The sequence below is a fragment of the Manis javanica genome, chromosome 4, assembly GCF_040802235.1.
Source record: "Manis javanica isolate MJ-LG chromosome 4, MJ_LKY, whole genome shotgun sequence".
In the NCBI taxonomy this organism is placed as follows: Eukaryota; Metazoa; Chordata; class Mammalia; order Pholidota; family Manidae; genus Manis; species Manis javanica.
This window is the reverse complement of record NC_133159.1, coordinates 13,912,549-13,929,915: the sequence shown is the minus strand read 5'-3', so window position 1 is coordinate 13,929,915 and position 17,367 is coordinate 13,912,549. Positions and strand designations below refer to the sequence as shown.

At 45.8% G+C, this 17,367-nt stretch overlaps 1 protein-coding gene across 7 annotated transcripts in view; it reads left to right on the top strand.

Annotated features, from left to right (window-relative positions):
* The window catches only part of UBR4 (ubiquitin protein ligase E3 component n-recognin 4), a 127,387-nt gene that overhangs the window by 91,216 nt on the left and 18,804 nt on the right, over positions 1-17,367 (top strand). For all 7 annotated transcript variants that reach the window (XM_073233302.1, XM_036999922.2, XM_073233303.1 and 4 more), the window contains 17 exons: positions 591-934; positions 2,502-2,592; positions 2,927-3,011; positions 3,175-3,302; positions 5,891-6,020; positions 6,143-6,300; positions 6,992-7,101; positions 7,761-7,902; positions 8,294-8,375; positions 8,707-8,880; positions 10,776-10,897; positions 11,862-12,059; positions 12,782-12,862; positions 14,795-14,882; positions 15,340-15,467; positions 16,362-16,469; positions 16,989-17,108. In XM_073233302.1, the coding sequence (XP_073089403.1) occupies positions 591-934; positions 2,502-2,592; positions 2,927-3,011; positions 3,175-3,302; positions 5,891-6,020; positions 6,143-6,300; positions 6,992-7,101; positions 7,761-7,902; positions 8,294-8,375; positions 8,707-8,880; positions 10,776-10,897; positions 11,862-12,059; positions 12,782-12,862; positions 14,795-14,882; positions 15,340-15,467; positions 16,362-16,469; positions 16,989-17,108 (2,289 nt within the window). The remainder of the gene's footprint in view (positions 1-590; positions 935-2,501; positions 2,593-2,926; positions 3,012-3,174; positions 3,303-5,890; positions 6,021-6,142; positions 6,301-6,991; positions 7,102-7,760; positions 7,903-8,293; positions 8,376-8,706; positions 8,881-10,775; positions 10,898-11,861; positions 12,060-12,781; positions 12,863-14,794; positions 14,883-15,339; positions 15,468-16,361; positions 16,470-16,988; positions 17,109-17,367) is intronic.

Below are 17,367 nucleotides of genomic sequence, written 5' to 3'. Positions count from 1 at the left end.
GAATAATGGGGATTATTATAGATCTGTTTTTCTTAGCCATCCACAACCCATCTTTTAGTACAGGGGCTACTGGTTTTAAAACATTAGGGGCCAAGATTCTGTTACCTCTTTTTGAGGTGTGCATAGGGTGGGAGGACAGGGCACACCAACTGTAGTGAGCCAGGGTGGGCCTTGGAGCGGATGGGCTGCTACAGACCTAATGTCCACGATGCAGGCTGGCTGCAGACAGAAGAGCAGCCAGTGTCTTTGCCTCCAAAATTGCCATTGTGCCATCTTTGCTACATGTGCCTGTGTTTCTGACCTTTGTCTTTATTCTTCATGAGACAGTATTACATGGGAATTAAGGGCATGTGCCTGCAATCACAGGCCGAGTCTGGCTTTGCCGCTACCATGGGCAAGCCAGACCCTCTAAGCCTCAGTTTCTTTGTGAAATGGGCGTGAAGTATCTAATTGGTAAGGGTTTTCGAGAAGGTTAAATTAGGTAAAGCGTATAAAATGTTTCTTTAAATCAAGGCCAATTTCTAGTTAACTTCCACTTCCTCCTTACTTTAAATGCTAATTTCTTTCTCCTTTGTCTTTTTATTTCTTAGAAAGTCTTTGCTTCACGCAAAGAGTTGTTGGAATATGACCTGCAGCAGAGGGAAGCGGCTACCAAATCATCTCGGACCTCCGTGCAGCCCACCTTCACTGCCAGCCAGTACCGTGCCTTATCTGTTCTGGGCTGTGGCCACACCTCCTCCACCAAGTGCTATGGCTGTGCCTCCGCGGTCACGGAACATTGCATCACGCTGCTCCGGGCCCTGGCCACCAACCCTGCCCTGAGGCACATCCTTGTCTCACAGGGCCTTATCCGGGAGCTCTTTGATTACAATCTTCGCCGAGGCTCTGCGGCCATGCGGGAGGAGGTCCGCCAGCTCATGTGCCTCCTAACTCGGTCAGAGCCTGTGGTGTGACTGCAGGGCTAGTAATTCCTGCTAACGCTGGGGTTGGTGGTATTGGTGCTTCTCACCGCCAGACAGTTGGCTGAGGGGAAAGGAAAAGTGGGGAGGTGTCCAGGGTGGAGATGAACACACTTAGGGGGCATTGAAAACCCAGGTTTCCTTGTAAGTAGTATATTTGTCTTATACTTTGGTTCCAGTGAGGTTTCCTGAGAAAACAAGTCTCTTAGTTCTGTCCTGGTGAGGGAGGAGAAGGGGGTGACTGACTGGGCCCTTGGACTCAAGGCTCACACAGAAGGAGGTGGTGGAGCTGTGGAGCCTGGTAATTAAGAGCTTGAACTGTGGATCAGAAAGACCATGCTCAGTAACTGCTTTGTACTATGTGCCTTTGACAAATTGCTTAAACTTTGCTGAGCCTAAATTTTCCTCATCTGAAAAATACTGATAATAGCAGAGACCCTAATGGCTTGTGGTGAGGATGGAAGGAAATAATTCATGTAGGAAATAACTCATTTGTTGAGTACTTCATATGTGCCAGTACAGTACCCAGACTGGCTGTGGATTATTTACTGAGTATGTGGCATCAAATCTGGACCGTGTTAGGTGGTGGATAAGTACTACTTGCTGTATTATTTGTTCACTCATTTAGCAAGTACTTACCGAGCATCTGCTGAATGCCAGAGCTCTGGTCTAGACTTAGGCTCTGATGATACAGTGATAAATGAAACAATGTCCTTGCTCTCATGTAACCTACATTCTAGATGGGGAGAATTTCAGTAAACATGATTACACAGTACAGCATTAGGAGTTAGGTTGTGAAGAGAAGTAAAGCTGGGATGGCGACCATCCTACTTGTTGGAGGAATGCTGTATAGGGTACAGTGGTCAAGGAGGACTTCTGGGGGCGTGATGAGTGCACAGTAAGGGGACAAGCCATGCAGATTCCTGAGATGTGGGCTGTATGCATAGAAACAGCAAGTGGAAGGCCAAGAGGCAGGGTGTGCCAGGAATGGTGAGGGAGCAACAAGGAGGCCCATGGAGCTGGAGAGCAGGACGCCATAGGGGAGACAAGGGAGAGGCCACTAAGGGCCAGACCCCTGCCGTCTTAGGCCATCATCATAAGGGCTTTGAAGTTTATTCAAAATGTGAAGCAAGAAAGTGATATGGTATAGTTTATGTTTTTTGTTACTACCAACACACATTACAACAGGGCATAGATGGGAAACATGGATGCCTGTGGGAAATAAGTAGAGGTAGTTGGAGGCAATGAGGAAATACTTGTGACCATGGCTGACAGTGGACACTTGGATTTTGGAGACTGGGATACGTGGCTGGGGAGAAAAGTCTTATGCTCCTCCTCTCTCAGTCAGTGACTGCTCTAGGGAAGGTGGCTGTGATGTATACTTTTTACTGCAGACCAGAGTTTTGTGTGGCTAATGCTATATAGTCTTGCCCCTGGGAAGGTAGCCCTAGATAACTGATTTCCTCTTCTCTGGGCTCCTTCAGGTGGAGAGGAGGGGCATGATGGGGAATATAATAGGACCCCCTTTCTTTGTTTCTCCAGAGACAATCCAGAAGCCACCCAGCAAATGAACGACCTGATTATTGGCAAAGTCTCCACAGCCCTGAAGGGCCACTGGGCCAACCCTGATCTGGTGAGCAGGACAGCTGTCCCCTTTGTCCCCTTTCATTTTTTCTCCATTCCCTCTGTGTCCTCCTCGCCTGTCCCATTGTGATGACTAGGAGGGGCAGAGCAGCACATTCGCAGAGCTCCCTTCCCAGGATGGTTGTCCCAGGTCAGAGCCAACCTCAGAGGGACAGGGACAATGAGTGGTCAGCTGTGTGGGGTGCAGGGGGTCTCCAGCTCTCCTTCCTCTGTTGGTGCCACCTGCAACCAGACATTTCGGTTCTGCATCCACCTCAGAGCTTGGACTGGGACTGACCCTTCAGACCCTCCTCTGCTCATGTCTCTTCCTGTTGGCCTTCTAGGCAAGTAGCCTTCAGTATGAAATGCTGTTGCTGACAGATTCTATCTCAAAGGAGGATAGCTGCTGGGAGCTCCGGTTACGCTGTGGTGAGTTTGGGGAGCATCCGGTTAGGACCGGTTCAGAGAGAGGAAAGGATTCAAGGTGCAGTCCTCACCACAAGGGGAAGCGGCAGGGGACACTGCACTTGGACAGCCTTGCTGGAGCAGCTGTGAGGGGTTTTACGATTGTGACTGCTTTTCCTGTCCCTAGCTCTCAGTCTTTTCCTCATGGCGGTGAACATTAAGACTCCTGTGGTTGTTGAGAACATTACCCTCATGTGCCTGCGGATCTTGCAGAAGCTGATTAAACCACCTGCTCCAACCAGCAAAAAGAACAAGGTACTGGGCGGTGAGCCTAAGAGGGCAGGGCAGTAGCCCCCACCCACCCTGACCACCATGCCATGCCTCCTCAAGGCCTTGGCCTCTGAATGCTTTCTTGGCCATAGTTCAGCAGATGTTAATTAGGATTTTTGAGAAGGAAGACATCTCACAAGAAAGTCAAGAGTAAAATAAATAGAAAAAACGAAAGCATAGAAGATAGTGGCTGACTGGAGGACTGCCTTTCTCCAGCCACATCAGATGACTTGTGACTCCCAGAAAGCACGGTGCTTCTCGTCCCTGTGTCTCTGCCCATCAGTACTGCGCAGTGGTGGGGATCCTAGGCTCTGGGGCCCACTTCCTGATTTAAAATCCCAGCTCCTCTGCTTACTAGCATTGTGATGTTGGCAAGTTATTTAACTTAGGCTCCTCAGTTTCCCCACCTATAAAATGGGAATCTATGAAATGGGAGTATATACCTTGAAATGTTGTGAAGAATGAGTTAATGCAGATCACATGCTCAGAGCAGAGTCTGGCCCAAGTTAGTCCTTAATAAATGTTGGCTGTGGCTATATGCTGTCTTCTCTGCCAAGAATACTCTTCTCTGTCAGCTGTTCCTTAGAAGATTCAGTTCTCTGTTAGGCCAGCTATAAACTCCTTGAATCGAGGGATTGTCAGCTTGGTAATATTTTTTTATATCTAGTGCATAGTATAGTATCTAGAATGTAATAGCTCCTCAGGAAGTCATTGTTAAATGAATGAATAAAGTCAAGTTTTTATCCTAAAATAGCTGTAGCTGAGCCACAGATAGACTGCTTGTAGAATAACAAACTACAATTTTTCTCTTGGCTATCCCTGAAGATATTTGCCCCTACTCCTCTTTGTGGTCTTGGGCCATTCCAATTCCTGCTCTATCCTGGTTGTGTCCCTTGATGGGAAACAGTCTTCATTGTAGGAAGATTGCTTCCTGAGTGGTAGGCACTAGGGAAGGACCTGGATGTGGAACAATTTACTGTATTTCCCTTGTTTTGGTTTGCCCAGACAGTCCTCACAGAAGGCAGGACTGAGGTCCTCTCCTTCCTTCTCTTTGATGAAGGTTTATTTCTCATCACAGCTGATTGCCAGCAAATAGAATTGTCTTTGCTTGAAGAACAGCCTCATCCCCACATAACTTGGCATTTTTTCTGCAGTGTGAGGCAAAAGGACATTTCTAGAGTTGCTTACCCTCTGAGCATCCAGTGCCAATGTTTGCATTCTGCTTAATTTTAGCCTAAAGAGAGCAGCAGTTCTCACAGTTTGCCTCAAAGATCCTTGGGTGTCCCCCAGACCATCAGGGAATCAGTCACACCAGCACTGTTTTCACAGTTATCCAAAGACATTGTGCCCTTTGCAATCTCTTGGCATTTATGCCAGTGGTGCAAGATCAGTGATTGCTCAGATTGCTGGGGCCTTAGCAGGAGAAGGCCTTGGCACCAGCTATGGCTGCTTTTTCCATGGACCCACCTGTGTGCTTGAAGGAGCACCTGACAAGCGACATTAGCTGTTCCGAGTGGGTATTTGGCAGACATTTTTTGGAAAAATTAATAGGATGTGAGCCTGTCGGTCAAGAGGAATTGTCATAACTCAGTGAACCAGTATTTTCCAAGTGACTAACACATATTACAGAATTATGGGTAAAAGATATTTTAGTGTCATGGAATATGAAAGGCTTACTGATTGGTTTCAGGTTCCAAATAATAGCCAATCTTCAAGAACCTATAATTTGTTGAATTACAGTGTAGTATCAGAGAAATAAATTGCAAGTAACAGAAAACTTAAATGTTCTTCTCTTTTCCAACTATGTGTATGAGGCTGAACGTTTTTCATGTACTTCAAGCACAATAACCTATCACAACAGTTGGAAAAGAGAAGCAGATGTGAGAATCCAGCTGTCTTACTAAGGCAGTCATTAAGCCATTTTAAAAAATAGGAAGTAATGCCACTGCTTTAGATTATTTTGTTTTAGAAAATACAAGAAATGTCATTTAGGTTAAATAGGTAATGGATTTGTTCTTATTTTTAAATTAAGTATTTTAAGAATGTCTCAGTTTTAACTTCTAAGATGGTACATACTGATAGAACTACACATATAAAAAGCTCTTCAGAGTCCTCCGTAATTTTTTTAAGAGTGTAATGGGGTTCTGACGCCCAAAAAAAGCTAGAGACCCACTGGCTTAGAGTGCTGCCTGGAGTTGTTTGCTATGCCAGCTAGCCCTGGTTAGGAGTGGCTCTTTAAGTTCTGGACACTGCTCAGTGACCCCTTAAAGACTGGTGTTCGGGAAACTGCAGATCAGCCTTGGGATAGGAATTAGTGTATGTGGCTATAGGATTGTCCGTAGGAAGCCAGCTCCGTCTTATCCTGCCGTCAAAATCAGTGACCTTAAGTATGTGGATGCTTTTGCTAAATTAGATCAAAATGCTTTAATAGGAACGTCTATTCACGCTTAAAAGATAGGAATGTTGATCCTTCTGCTCTTGTCTTTTCATATGTCCCCTTGGGCTGTCAGTGCCACTGGCGCCGCACTCAGGTGTGCTCGCCAGCTCTCACCTTGTTCGGCTTTCTCCTGCAGGATGTTCCTGTTGAGGCCCTCACCACAGTCAAGCCATACTGCAACGAAATCCACGCCCAGGCCCAGCTGTGGCTCAAGAGAGACCCCAAAGCATCCTATGAAGCCTGGAAGAAGTGTCTTCCTATCAGAGGTGTGTCTGTTCCTTAAGACTTGGGAAAACAGTCCCTCTTATCCTTGCCCTGACAACCCTACTCTCCCTGCTTTTCTCCGACTTTCTTTTCCTTACCTCTCCCGCACCTCTTTGCCTACTAGGGGTAGATGGCAATGGGAAGTCCCCCAACAAATCAGAGCTCCGCCATCTCTATTTGACTGAGAAGTACGTGTGGCGGTGGAAGCAGTTCCTGAGTCGTCGGGGGAAGAGGACCTCTCCCTTGGATCTCAAACTGGGCCATAACAACTGGCTGCGGCAAGTGAGTGACCGCCTCGGGGGCTGCTCACCCTGCTGCCCCGGCTCTGACACCCGGTAGTGTGTGTCTGCTCCTCCCCACGTGTCTTCTTCATTCTCTTTGCTTTCTTGGCTTCTTTCAGTTAGGAAGTAGATAGAGGTTCCTGGTTGCAGCCAGCATGTGGTGGTCAAGACAGGCTTTTTCTCTGCTCATCTCTCATTAAGTTTGTTGTGCTCACTGCTTCCTCCCTGGACACCTAACAGACAGGGCCTCAGTGCCTCCACTCCCCTTTTCTCCTTCTCTGCTGTCCTCCCCTCTCTTTCTAGCTCATGTTATAAGGATTACAGTGATTATATTTTAGGAAATCTGTTTCCACTGACATACAAAGAAATAATTGGTTTACATTAAATATAAGTATTCAGCATACAGGTGTCCCCAAGATAGAATTATAGAAGTCTTTGCTAAGGAAAATGCTTGTCTTTTTTCTTAGTTCAATCATCTTGGGCGTATTCTCCAAATTACTTGGAGAACAGCTCCATGAAGAAGGTGGCCCCTGAGTAGCCTCTTTCCCAGTCTGCAATGGTTGGATCTTGTGTTATCCGGTGGTTTTTATCTTTAACCTCTTCCTGACGAGATGCTCAGTTGACGGTCCTGCTGGGGGCCTGGTGAGAGTGACCATCATCTGAGCCAGGGGCTTCTCTCCTGTGTCCTGCAGGTGCTCTTCACTCCAGCGACACAGGCTGCACGACAGGCAGCCTGCACCATTGTGGAAGCCCTCGCCACCATTCCCAGCCGCAAGCAGCAGGTCCTCGACCTCCTCACCAGGTACTATTTAAGGGTGGGATGGAGAGAGTGATCAGACTTACCTAAAGCCTTTCCTGTTTTCCTGGGGAATCCACAGATGAGGGAGATGGCGGCACACCTGTGCTCTATACCCATCTCACTCCAAGTAGACCACAGAAAGGAAAAGGTAGTAGTAGTACTAGAGCAGCAGCAACAGCTACTGTGGTTGAGCTCTTCAGAGCACATAAATGCTTGGCACGCATTATCTCATTTAGTCCTCACAGCAGCCTGGCCTAAGAGCTTAATTAACTTGTCCAGTGGAAGGCACGATTTGAAGCCAGGCAGTGTATTCCAAAGCCACCTTTGGCCAAACTCTGTGGTACACTTGCCTTCTGAGTGATGGGATCGAAAGCACAGTCTCGCTGCCCAGGATAACCACTCTTTATGCATTTGAAACAATAAGCACCAAAATACGGAGTTAACCCATGGCCTATCCTATCATGTGTTTTCCACTCCTCCTTGAGCATGGGGAATTCCCAAGTGGGAAGTTTGGGGTTTTCTCAGGGGTCCTCCCCCCGCCCTCTAGAAGGAAAGGGGCATGAAGGGCAGCAGCAGACATGACAGGAGGAGGAGCAGAGAGGAGTGTTAGAACTGCTGGAGCCGTCGGAGTCCTCACAGTGCCCCATCTCTCCCAATGGCAGTTACCTGGATGAGCTGAGCGTGGCTGGCGAGTGTGCTGCCGAGTACCTGGCTCTGTACCAGAAGCTCATCACCTCGGCTCACTGGAAAGTCTACCTGGCAGCTCGGGGAGTCCTGCCCTACGTGGGCAACCTCATCACCAAGGTATCCCTCCCCACAGCCCAGGAGAGCCCCCTTTCCTAGTTCTCTTGTCATTACACTCTTCTCTGATATAAAGTTAGTGGTACTCTCTTTTGCTGAGAAGAAATACTGTTGAAAATAGTATTTTTATGACTATTTATCATAAGGGTATAGCAGTCTCTTGGGGGCACTTAGGCTATTCCCAACTTCTAAGCAACCCCTTAACCTCTTTGCAACTGCCCTTGGCTATTTAGAAAGGAGCGTGGCAAAGGGTCAGCTTGAGGAATCGTTAAGCTGAATGCTGGTGGGTTGTGGACTGTCTCTGGGGGGTGCCACAAGCTCCTGGACCCATGGTGGAGGTGACCAGCATCGTCAGCAGTGCTGTCCCGCTAACTCTGCTTGTCATCCTCTTCAGGAAATAGCCCGCTTGCTGGCACTGGAGGAGGCCACTCTGAGCACTGATCTGCAGCAGGGCTATGCCCTCAAAAGTCTCACAGGTAGAGAGAGTCGCCTGGTCCTTCCTTTGGGGGTGCCCTGAGTATAGTTTGGGGTCTGACCCTCAGTTCCTTGGGTGCTGAGCTTGACTCTTCCCTGTCATGTCGACCATAATGCATATTTAAGGTCTGCATTTTTCTCCTCAATGCATTCACATTTTTGAGCTCCAATTCACTGTTGACCAGTTCCCTTCATTGAGCATCTGCTCTGTGCCAAGCACAAAGAGAGCTTTTCCCTGCTGTTGGGTTGCTCGTAATCTTCTGAAGACACAGACCCTTTCTTGCTTATATTCCCCTTCGGAGATCTTGCAGCAACTTTTTCCTGTTCCCACAGGCCTTCTTTCCTCCTTTGTTGAGGTGGAATCCATCAAAAGGCACTTTAAAAGTCGCTTGGTGGGCACTGTGCTGAATGGATATCTGTGCTTGCGAAAGCTGGTGGTGCAGAGGACCAAGCTGATTGATGAGACCCAGGATATGCTGCTGGAGATGCTGGAGGACATGACCACAGGTAGCGCCGCCCAGCTGCCTGGGCCCAGAAGCCGTGGCCTTTCTGTATCTGCCTGGCTGCACTGGTTCTGCACACATTCTGCCAGACGGGGGTGGCAAACATCTCTCCACAGTCAAGAAAAGACAGACAAGGAACTTTTCTTTCAAGAGAGTATTGGTTCTTGGGTTGTAAAATTCCAGAGCTGGGCTCAGTTTGGACTTTTTGTATTTAGTTCATAGAGGAGAAAGAAGTCATGTGTTCTCAGATTGGTGTCTTTTGTTGGTTCTGGAAAATTCTTTGCCATTACTTCCTCAGTTGCTTTTGTTTTCATTCTCTTCTTTGTTCTTATGGAACTCTGTTCACTCTTTCATCTGTATCTCTTTACCTCTTTTTCATAGTGCTCTTCTCATTGTGTCTTTATGCTGATTTTTGGATAATTTCTTCAATTCTGTCATTCAGATCATTTAATTTTTCTTCATTACGTATAGTCTGTTTAAGTTCCCATAAATTCCCATAAGTTCCATTAAGTTCCCATAGTTCTATGTAGATTCTAAAGTCTCTTTTTTTACTCACATTTTCCACCCTTTTGTAAAAATCTGTAAACATACCAAACATTTCTGTGTCTGGTAATACTAAAATTTGGAATACTCACAGACCTGATTCTGTTGTTTCTTACTCCTTATATCTTTTTGTATTTTGTGATTTGGGCTGTGAGCTCATAGGGCTTGTCTGGGGAAATTGTTTAGGACCCAAGTCAGATAGGGGTTGTCCAGTGAGGATCTGTAACTGCTTCTGTGAGGCATCTCAGGGCGCTGCCCTCCCAGGGCTGCCTATAGCAAAGTTCTGAGCTTCAGGTTTTTCAGACCTCCAAGGTAGTGTGAATTTTGAGCCACAAACCCCTGTGTGGGGCGGCTTGTTATGAGTTCTTCGGGGAGATTTTTCCCCTTTTCCTCAATGGCAAATTATAAGGGGAGATAATTTCCTTCTGACTGTTTGCTTGGGGCAGAGGGAGGGTTATTTCTAGTTGACCCTTATACCAAGGGTATAGCTCTTTTGGGTTGCAGACTTATGTGTGTAGGGGGAAGGGTTCCTTTCCTGCTAGACTCTCCACCTTGATAGATTTGGGCTTTGTCTCCAGCTCACAAATCCTGGTAGGTTATGGAAACCAAAGCTCAAAGCAATAACTAGCTTCACAGTTTTGCCAACTGCTCCAGGTTCCTGATTTCTCTTAGTTTTTGGGTTTTGACTCTTCCTTGCTACTTGGCAGTACCCCCAATAACTCTCATTCACTATTTTAAATAATTTTTAAGTGGTAAGGAGAGGGGGAGTAGGTCAGGGAACGTGGTGTGTCATATTGTCAGACTTGGAGGGCCTTCTCATGGAATTTTCACCATACCACCCTGAGCTGGTTTGTGACTGTCAATTGGGCCCTTTTAGGGAGCATTATTTCTTCTTCTCGTGTGACTTAAAGTTGTTTCTTGGCTTATCAAAGGCCATCTACCTAATAATCTTTCAGAATGAAGCCAAACTGTAACTTCCCTTTGATTTGACTGGAATCTAGATAGGATTATTACTTGACATTTCTGAGTACTTGTTTTTCACGAGAATGCTAAGTTGAATGAAGCATTTAGTTGCTCCCCTTAAGGAGGTTATAATTCTGAGATACCAAGACATATACACAACTAACCATGATGCAGTGTATTGCCTTGGGCATTAATTCTTTCATGTGGAATGTGCTCTGAGCATAAAAAATCAGCTTCAAGTTTCCAGTTGAAATATTGGTAGTGCCATGTAGGGCACTTAAAAATTTACCAGGAAGGAAGAACCTGTCAGTGATGGTACTTCATTTCAAGTCTCATCTTGGTTTCTGTGTGTGAAGTGTTTGCAACTGACTTGGCCACTTTGATTTCTGGCAGGTACAGAATCGGAAACCAAGGCCTTCATGGCTGTGTGCATTGAGACAGCCAAGCGCTATAATCTGGATGACTACCGGACTCCTGTCTTCATCTTTGAGAGGCTCTGCAGCATCATTTATCCTGTAAGCAGTGGTCCTCTCATGGCTCTTGGGGTGACACCATGAGCCAGTTTGCTGTGAAGCCTCTTGGCGACTCACTGTAGTCACAGGCCATCTTAACCAGCTGTAGGCCATCTAGTCAATATTTTAGAAAGCTCCACTGACATAAGACAGACACAACCTCATATTTTCCTGTTCCTTTTCCTGATGATGGCAAATTTAATGACCTTTTTTTGTCTTATTTCCTAGATTCAAGGTCAAGGTCAGTTTTTGTGTTTTTTTAAACTAGGTCGACCTTCCATTGCCAAAATCCTATTGCTTATCAATCCATTATGCTATGAAAGAAGTAATATTAAGCTTAAGTATAAAGATACTTCACTCTCTTCCTTTCCCTGCCTATATTTTGCAGACACATGCATGCCTGTGTATGTTTCCCTGGCCTGAGCTGTAGGGAATCATGATCTGATCCAAAGACCCCTTCTGTTTTTGAGAAAAGATGAGAAACACCAGTGCCATCAGTTAATGATGAGAGTTCTTTGGGGTTGGGTATACCTGAGAATCATGTAATGCAGAGAAGACCCTCTTCTTGGCTTGAGGCTCTTAGTGACAGAGTCGTCTGGTTCCAGATTGCTTAGTATCACGTGGGACGAGCAGGAAGAGGAAAACCCCTGTTCTCCCATTTTAGTAATACAGCTTTCATAGTTTCTCACCTGTGTATTGTATTAGGCTTTCTCGCCTAATCCAGCCTTGAGTTTCAGAGGCAATGCCTGATAGTTAAGGCTGTTTGAATTATATTTGGAGTTTTTGAATCACCTGTGAGCTTCCTGTCCTTTATAACCTCAGATGTGTAAGGGGCTAGATGAGTTTGGTGTTTCCGTCAGAGTGTCCGTGGAGCTAGGCAGCATGGCATAAATCTAAAAGGCCTCTGCTATCCCTCCACACACATTCTTATGCCATCCCTTCTGATGCATCCTTCTCTGTCCTTTAGGAGGAGAATGAAGTCACTGAGTTCTTCGTGACCCTGGAGAAGGATCCCCAGCAAGAAGACTTCTTACAGGGCAGGATGCCTGGGAACCCATATAGCAGTAATGAGCCAGGCATTGGGCCGCTTATGAGGGACATAAAGAACAAGATTTGCCAGGACTGTGACTTGGTGGCTCTCCTGGAGGATGACAGTGGGATGGAGGTAATAAGCATAGGACACTGCTGCCGTAGTTAAGAGCATGGTCTAGGATCCCATTCAGGTTCCTTGCCTTAGTAGCTGGTTAACCTTGGGCAGGTAGCTTGCTTCAGCTTCCTCATCTTTAAATGGGGCTAATGATTCTCACCTGGTGTTAAGGATCATTACCTGTAAAGGGCTCTGCCCACTGCCTGGCATGGAATAAGCAAATGGTTAGTGGCTATTGTTTGTCATAATGCAGGCTTTTATTATTCTTGCTGCTCTGGCAGAGGCTTCCCTGTGATTCCAAGTTAATTAAGCTCCCTAAATACTGGCACTTTAGCCTCTGTGCAGATTATTCACTCTGTATATATACGTACGTCCCTGTACCTTCTGGCTGACAACCTCTAGGGTCTGATGTTAACCATCTAGTGATGAAAAGCATGTTGGGTAAAATGGAGAAATTTGCCTTTTCTGGCTGAGCCTGAAAGGGACTAAGATTAGGAGAAGGTCCTTAGTAGGGTTTTTAACCTGTAGTCCAAGATACGGGTTAAATGTGTTTATAAACCCTTGAAATTGTACACAAAATTCTGTGTTTTGCATACATGTGCCTATTTTAGAGGGGGAGTTGATAGGGCCACAATATATAAACATGAGTTAGAATCACTGCCATGAAGTGTCCTTTGATCTTGAAATTGACTTGCCTTACAATTATTTAGAATAACAGCTTGGTCTACTTTTCTATTCAGCTTCTGGTGAATAATAAGATCATTAGTTTGGACCTCCCTGTGGCTGAGGTTTACAAGAAGGTCTGGTGTACCACAAATGAGGTATGTGTGTGTTCTTGCTTGCTTTTCTGACTTACACAGACTTGAGCCAAGAGGAGCCGTTGTTAATCATCACTTGCCCAGCTTATAGCTGCACTTCCCCTGCTGGTGGTTGTGTGGAGGCCAGTCATCTTGTCCTCCTTTTGAGGCCTCTGACTGGTGAGGGTAAAGGAGCTTCAGGATAGGAATTTCTGCACAGAAATGAGCATTTTGGCTGTGCACAGCCAGGCTGGGCAATGTCAGAGGAAGCTCTGGGCTGTGATGCTTGCTGTCTCAGTACCTTTATAAATGCACCTTTTGACTGAGATGAATTCTCAGCTTTCATGGGCCTGTTCACTAGAACATTTTTCCAGGGGTTCTGTCAAGGAGCATAGTTTCTATTTTACTAGTTGGGAAATGGAGACTCAGACAGCAGTTGATGGGGGAAAGGGAAATGAATGAAGCATGGCGCTCTGGTTCTTCTGGCCTTAAATTTATTACATAGTTTTTGTTCTTTCCTTTCTGTTCTCCCACTCTCCTGGGAATCTGGGTCAGTGTTCAGGGTCGGTCCGCTGCCAGGTGTTGGCAGAAGGATATGTAGAGTACTGCCCCATCCAGTGCATCTTGGCACTGACATTTTAGCATCAAAACAGAATGATACGGATTTAATCCCTGATGCACATAAAAAATTAAAACCAACCTCTGTGGGCATGCTTGTAGAATAATACACATTGGGTGTATTTTTGATCCATGAAGCAAGGTAGAAGTTGAGGACCATTTGTCCCTCATATTAGTGCACTTACTTCACTGAGGTGGACTTCTGGCAAAGTCCAGAGTTTGTAGCAGCTTTTTATCTGGGCCTTCATCAACTTCTTTATTTATCCTCGATTTCCCTGATAAACAGCCTATCTCTTTAGCTGTGGACTAGGGCCTGCTCTGTTTTCTGTGTCTCTCTTTCTGTCCATGGTCTGTGGCTGTCCTCTCTCTTAGTTTCTGTTGACCTTCCATAGCTGGAAATACTTCTGGAACTGGCCATTCTGGCAAGTTCTCTCCCTTCAGGATTTCCACTCCTGTAGCTGAGCACAGGCTTAGAGGCAGGAAGCTTGAATTAGTGTGATACCTTCTTTCCGACCAAATTCCACATGGTGTGACTTCAAACCCCCATTTTTATCTCAAAAATGAGAACAATATATTCCCAGTGCCTAACTCAGTACCTGGCATATAGTGAACTCTCATGATCCTCCATTTAGTAAAGTTACGGTAATCTTCTAATTTACAAAAGACTTATTTCCAATCATTCCATCCGGTTAAAGGTTTTAGCTTGAGGAAATTTGGGTGAACCCTCTCCTTGCTGCATAGTTATATGAAGCCTCAGGATTTCCGTAGGCAAACAGTATATTCCTTGGTATGTTATCTTTCCCTCCTTTTGATTTGTGAGTCGAATTAAAGCTCATTGATCTAATTCATCTTGCTGACCTGGTTCTTTGAGTAGTGGTCCTCATTGTTAGAGTGGTAGCTCCCCATTAGAGAGTTTCTACTCCTGAAGGAGACATAGGCTTGGAATTCGACCTGGCTTATCACTGGATAACTGAAAAAGCTGCTTAACCTTGTGTAAAAGGATGCTATAAAATACTTGATTAGCAAAGAACTTAGCACAGAGTAAAACACTTAATAAATAATAGTTTTAGTTATTACATAGAGCTTTAGTGAAATTAAGTGAGATAGTATCTATAAAATGCTTCACACAAGTCCTGTAATAGACACTAAATAAAATTAGCTTCCTGTTCCCCAAGGGAATTTCAGTGCATTTGGATTCTAGATCTTGTGGTTAAGACCTTGTAGAGAAATAGAAGTTCTTCACATTGCTGAGATAGTAATTAAACAAGACCATGTGTTGAGTCCTTTGCATTTTCTGGACCTATTTACAAGCTCCTTTCCCCTACTGTCTTTGCTCAGGGAGAACCCATGAGGATTGTTTATCGAATGCGAGGGCTGTTGGGTGATGCCACTGAGGAATTCATTGAGTCCCTGGACTCCACCACAGGTATGGATGGCCGTTTTCACAGATGGTGCTGCATGTTGAATTTGCAGTTTGGGACTAAGGAGCAGTTCACTTCCTGGGACATAGGGGTATTCTTGCCAAATGCTCTTTTGTACCTCTGACAGAATTGAGGGGAGATTACTTCTCCACCTTAAGAAAAAAACACAGGTATCTCTGTCCAGATTCAGATTCCTCTAGAGTTTAAAACAAAACAAAAACAAAAACTTGGGGGAAAAGTGCAGCTGGCAAACAAACTTGAGTTCAGATTAATTTTTAGTGTAGTTTTTCCTTCTCTACTAAGAGTAAAATCATATAGGTTAATATCCAGCCCCTGTTAATGCCCATGTCTGTATTGGAGATACGGAAAAGGGAACTGGCTATCAGCCTGGAAGAGGGCCATCTGTTTTATTTCCAAGTTCACCTTCCCCTCCATTTGCATGTGGCTCCCCTTCTCCCACAGATGAAGAAGAAGATGAAGAAGAAGTGTACAAGATGGCTGGTGTGATGGCCCAGTGTGGGGGTCTAGAATGCATGCTCAACAGGCTGGCAGGGATCAAAGATTTCAAGCAGGGCCGCCACCTTCTCACAGTGAGTTGGAGACAGCAAGTTGGGACCATCCCTTGGCTCTGAGAGAGACCCGTCTGGAAAGAAGCTGTGGCAGCATGCCCTTGAGCCTTAGAGGCCAGCATGGTGCCATGGGCCAGTGCAAGCCAGTGAAGGGCCTGGCAGCCTCCCCTGAGCCCTCTCTGCTATAGGCTTCTCTCCCCTTTCCCTTTTCTTGGCTTGCTCCCCCACAGAAAACCAGTGTCATGGCAGACTTTAGCTATGTCTGTCTGGCCACCCGTGGAACCCAATGTCTAATTGTCTTTTCCTTAAAAACTACACTTGCGTTGATTATTACTGTTGTTACCGGTTTTGAAATGGATCTTGTAAGTAATCCTTTAATTTCTTGTAGGATTTTGTTTGGATGTTCATCCAACCATCTCATTAGTAGGGAGTAGAGTATTCCAAAGGCACCACAAAGATTATATTATTATTTTTACCTCCAGGGAACATGTATTGTATCCATGTTTTAAGTGGCCTCTGTGGTTCAGAGCTCCCATAGGCCATGAGCTTTGGGACCTTGCTGTTTACTGTTAGTTCAGAATCTGAGTTGATTTAATTCTGAAATTTCCCCAGGACAGCAGAGCATTTGGAATTAGTATCACTGCCATAGTTTTAGAGATGGTAGAGATATACCCAGCCCACCCGAGCTACCACTGGAGAGCATGGCTATTAAAAATGCCAACTGCTGTGAAATCCCAGCCACCTTACCACATCCCCTTAAGAACCACTTCTCCCTGCTGTCCTCTGCGTTTCAGGAAGAGTTCCTGCTGATTGTATATGACCCCTCTTCGACATTTCTTTCTTACTTTCTGGCTTGGCCCTACATTTTATACATTCAGATGACCCTCATGGGTTTTGACTGGTTTTCCTTGTTAGGTGCTGCTGAAATTGTTCAGTTACTGCGTAAAGGTGAAAGTCAACCGGCAGCAGCTGGTCAAGCTGGAAATGAACACTTTGAATGTCATGCTGGGAACTCTAAACCTGGTAAAGAGTGTGGGCTGTAGAAGAGCCAAGAGGGAGCCTCTCAAGTTGGGGGCGGGGGAGGACCTCTCAATTCTGGGATCAGATGAAATGGATTTGTAGCTTTTTCTATCCTTTATCTGTTTGGCTGACTGGCACCAAGGTTTGGGTCATTGAAGCTGTCCCTTCTCCTCCTGCTGGTTCACCCCCATGCTGCTGCCATGACACCCAAGAGCTTCCTTGTCCGTTCCTGAATTCATATCAGAGAGAAGAGGAAGTTAGTCCTCAAAACCATACACCAATGCATAAGGCTGCCACTGTCCTCAGGGCAACCAAGAAGGTGATCTGGAACATCACGGTTTCACTGTACGTGCATGCATACACATGCACACGCACATACACACTCCCCCCCCCACACCCCACTCCCCACTTACCAGTGTCTGGGAAGTAAGGTCACAAAGGACATTGTTGAGGAGCAGATCCCATCAGCAATGAGTGGTTGTGGTCTTATCCCCAGAGTGATTGGGTCTCCTTATCCTATAGGCCTTGGTAGCTGAGCAAGAAAGCAAGGACAGTGGGGGTGCAGCTGTGGCTGAGCAGGTGCTTAGCATCATGGAGATCATTCTGGATGAATCCAATGCTGAGCCCCTGAGTGAGGACAAGGTAAGTGGGCCATCCATAGACACTGGGCATCTGCACTGTGTCATGCCGGCATTGGGCTTGTTTGTGTCTAGCTGTGTCATCCAAAAGTGACTGAACCTGCTCAGGTCATAGGAATGGCAAGCTCAGCTAATGGTGACATCATTGCATTGAAGCCTAAAATCTGGATCTGGAGGAAATAAAGCTGCTAAGGATATTCTTTCACTCAAAAGCTGCTCATTAGTGGAATTCTGGCATGTTCCAGCTGATAGACAGAGGCCTT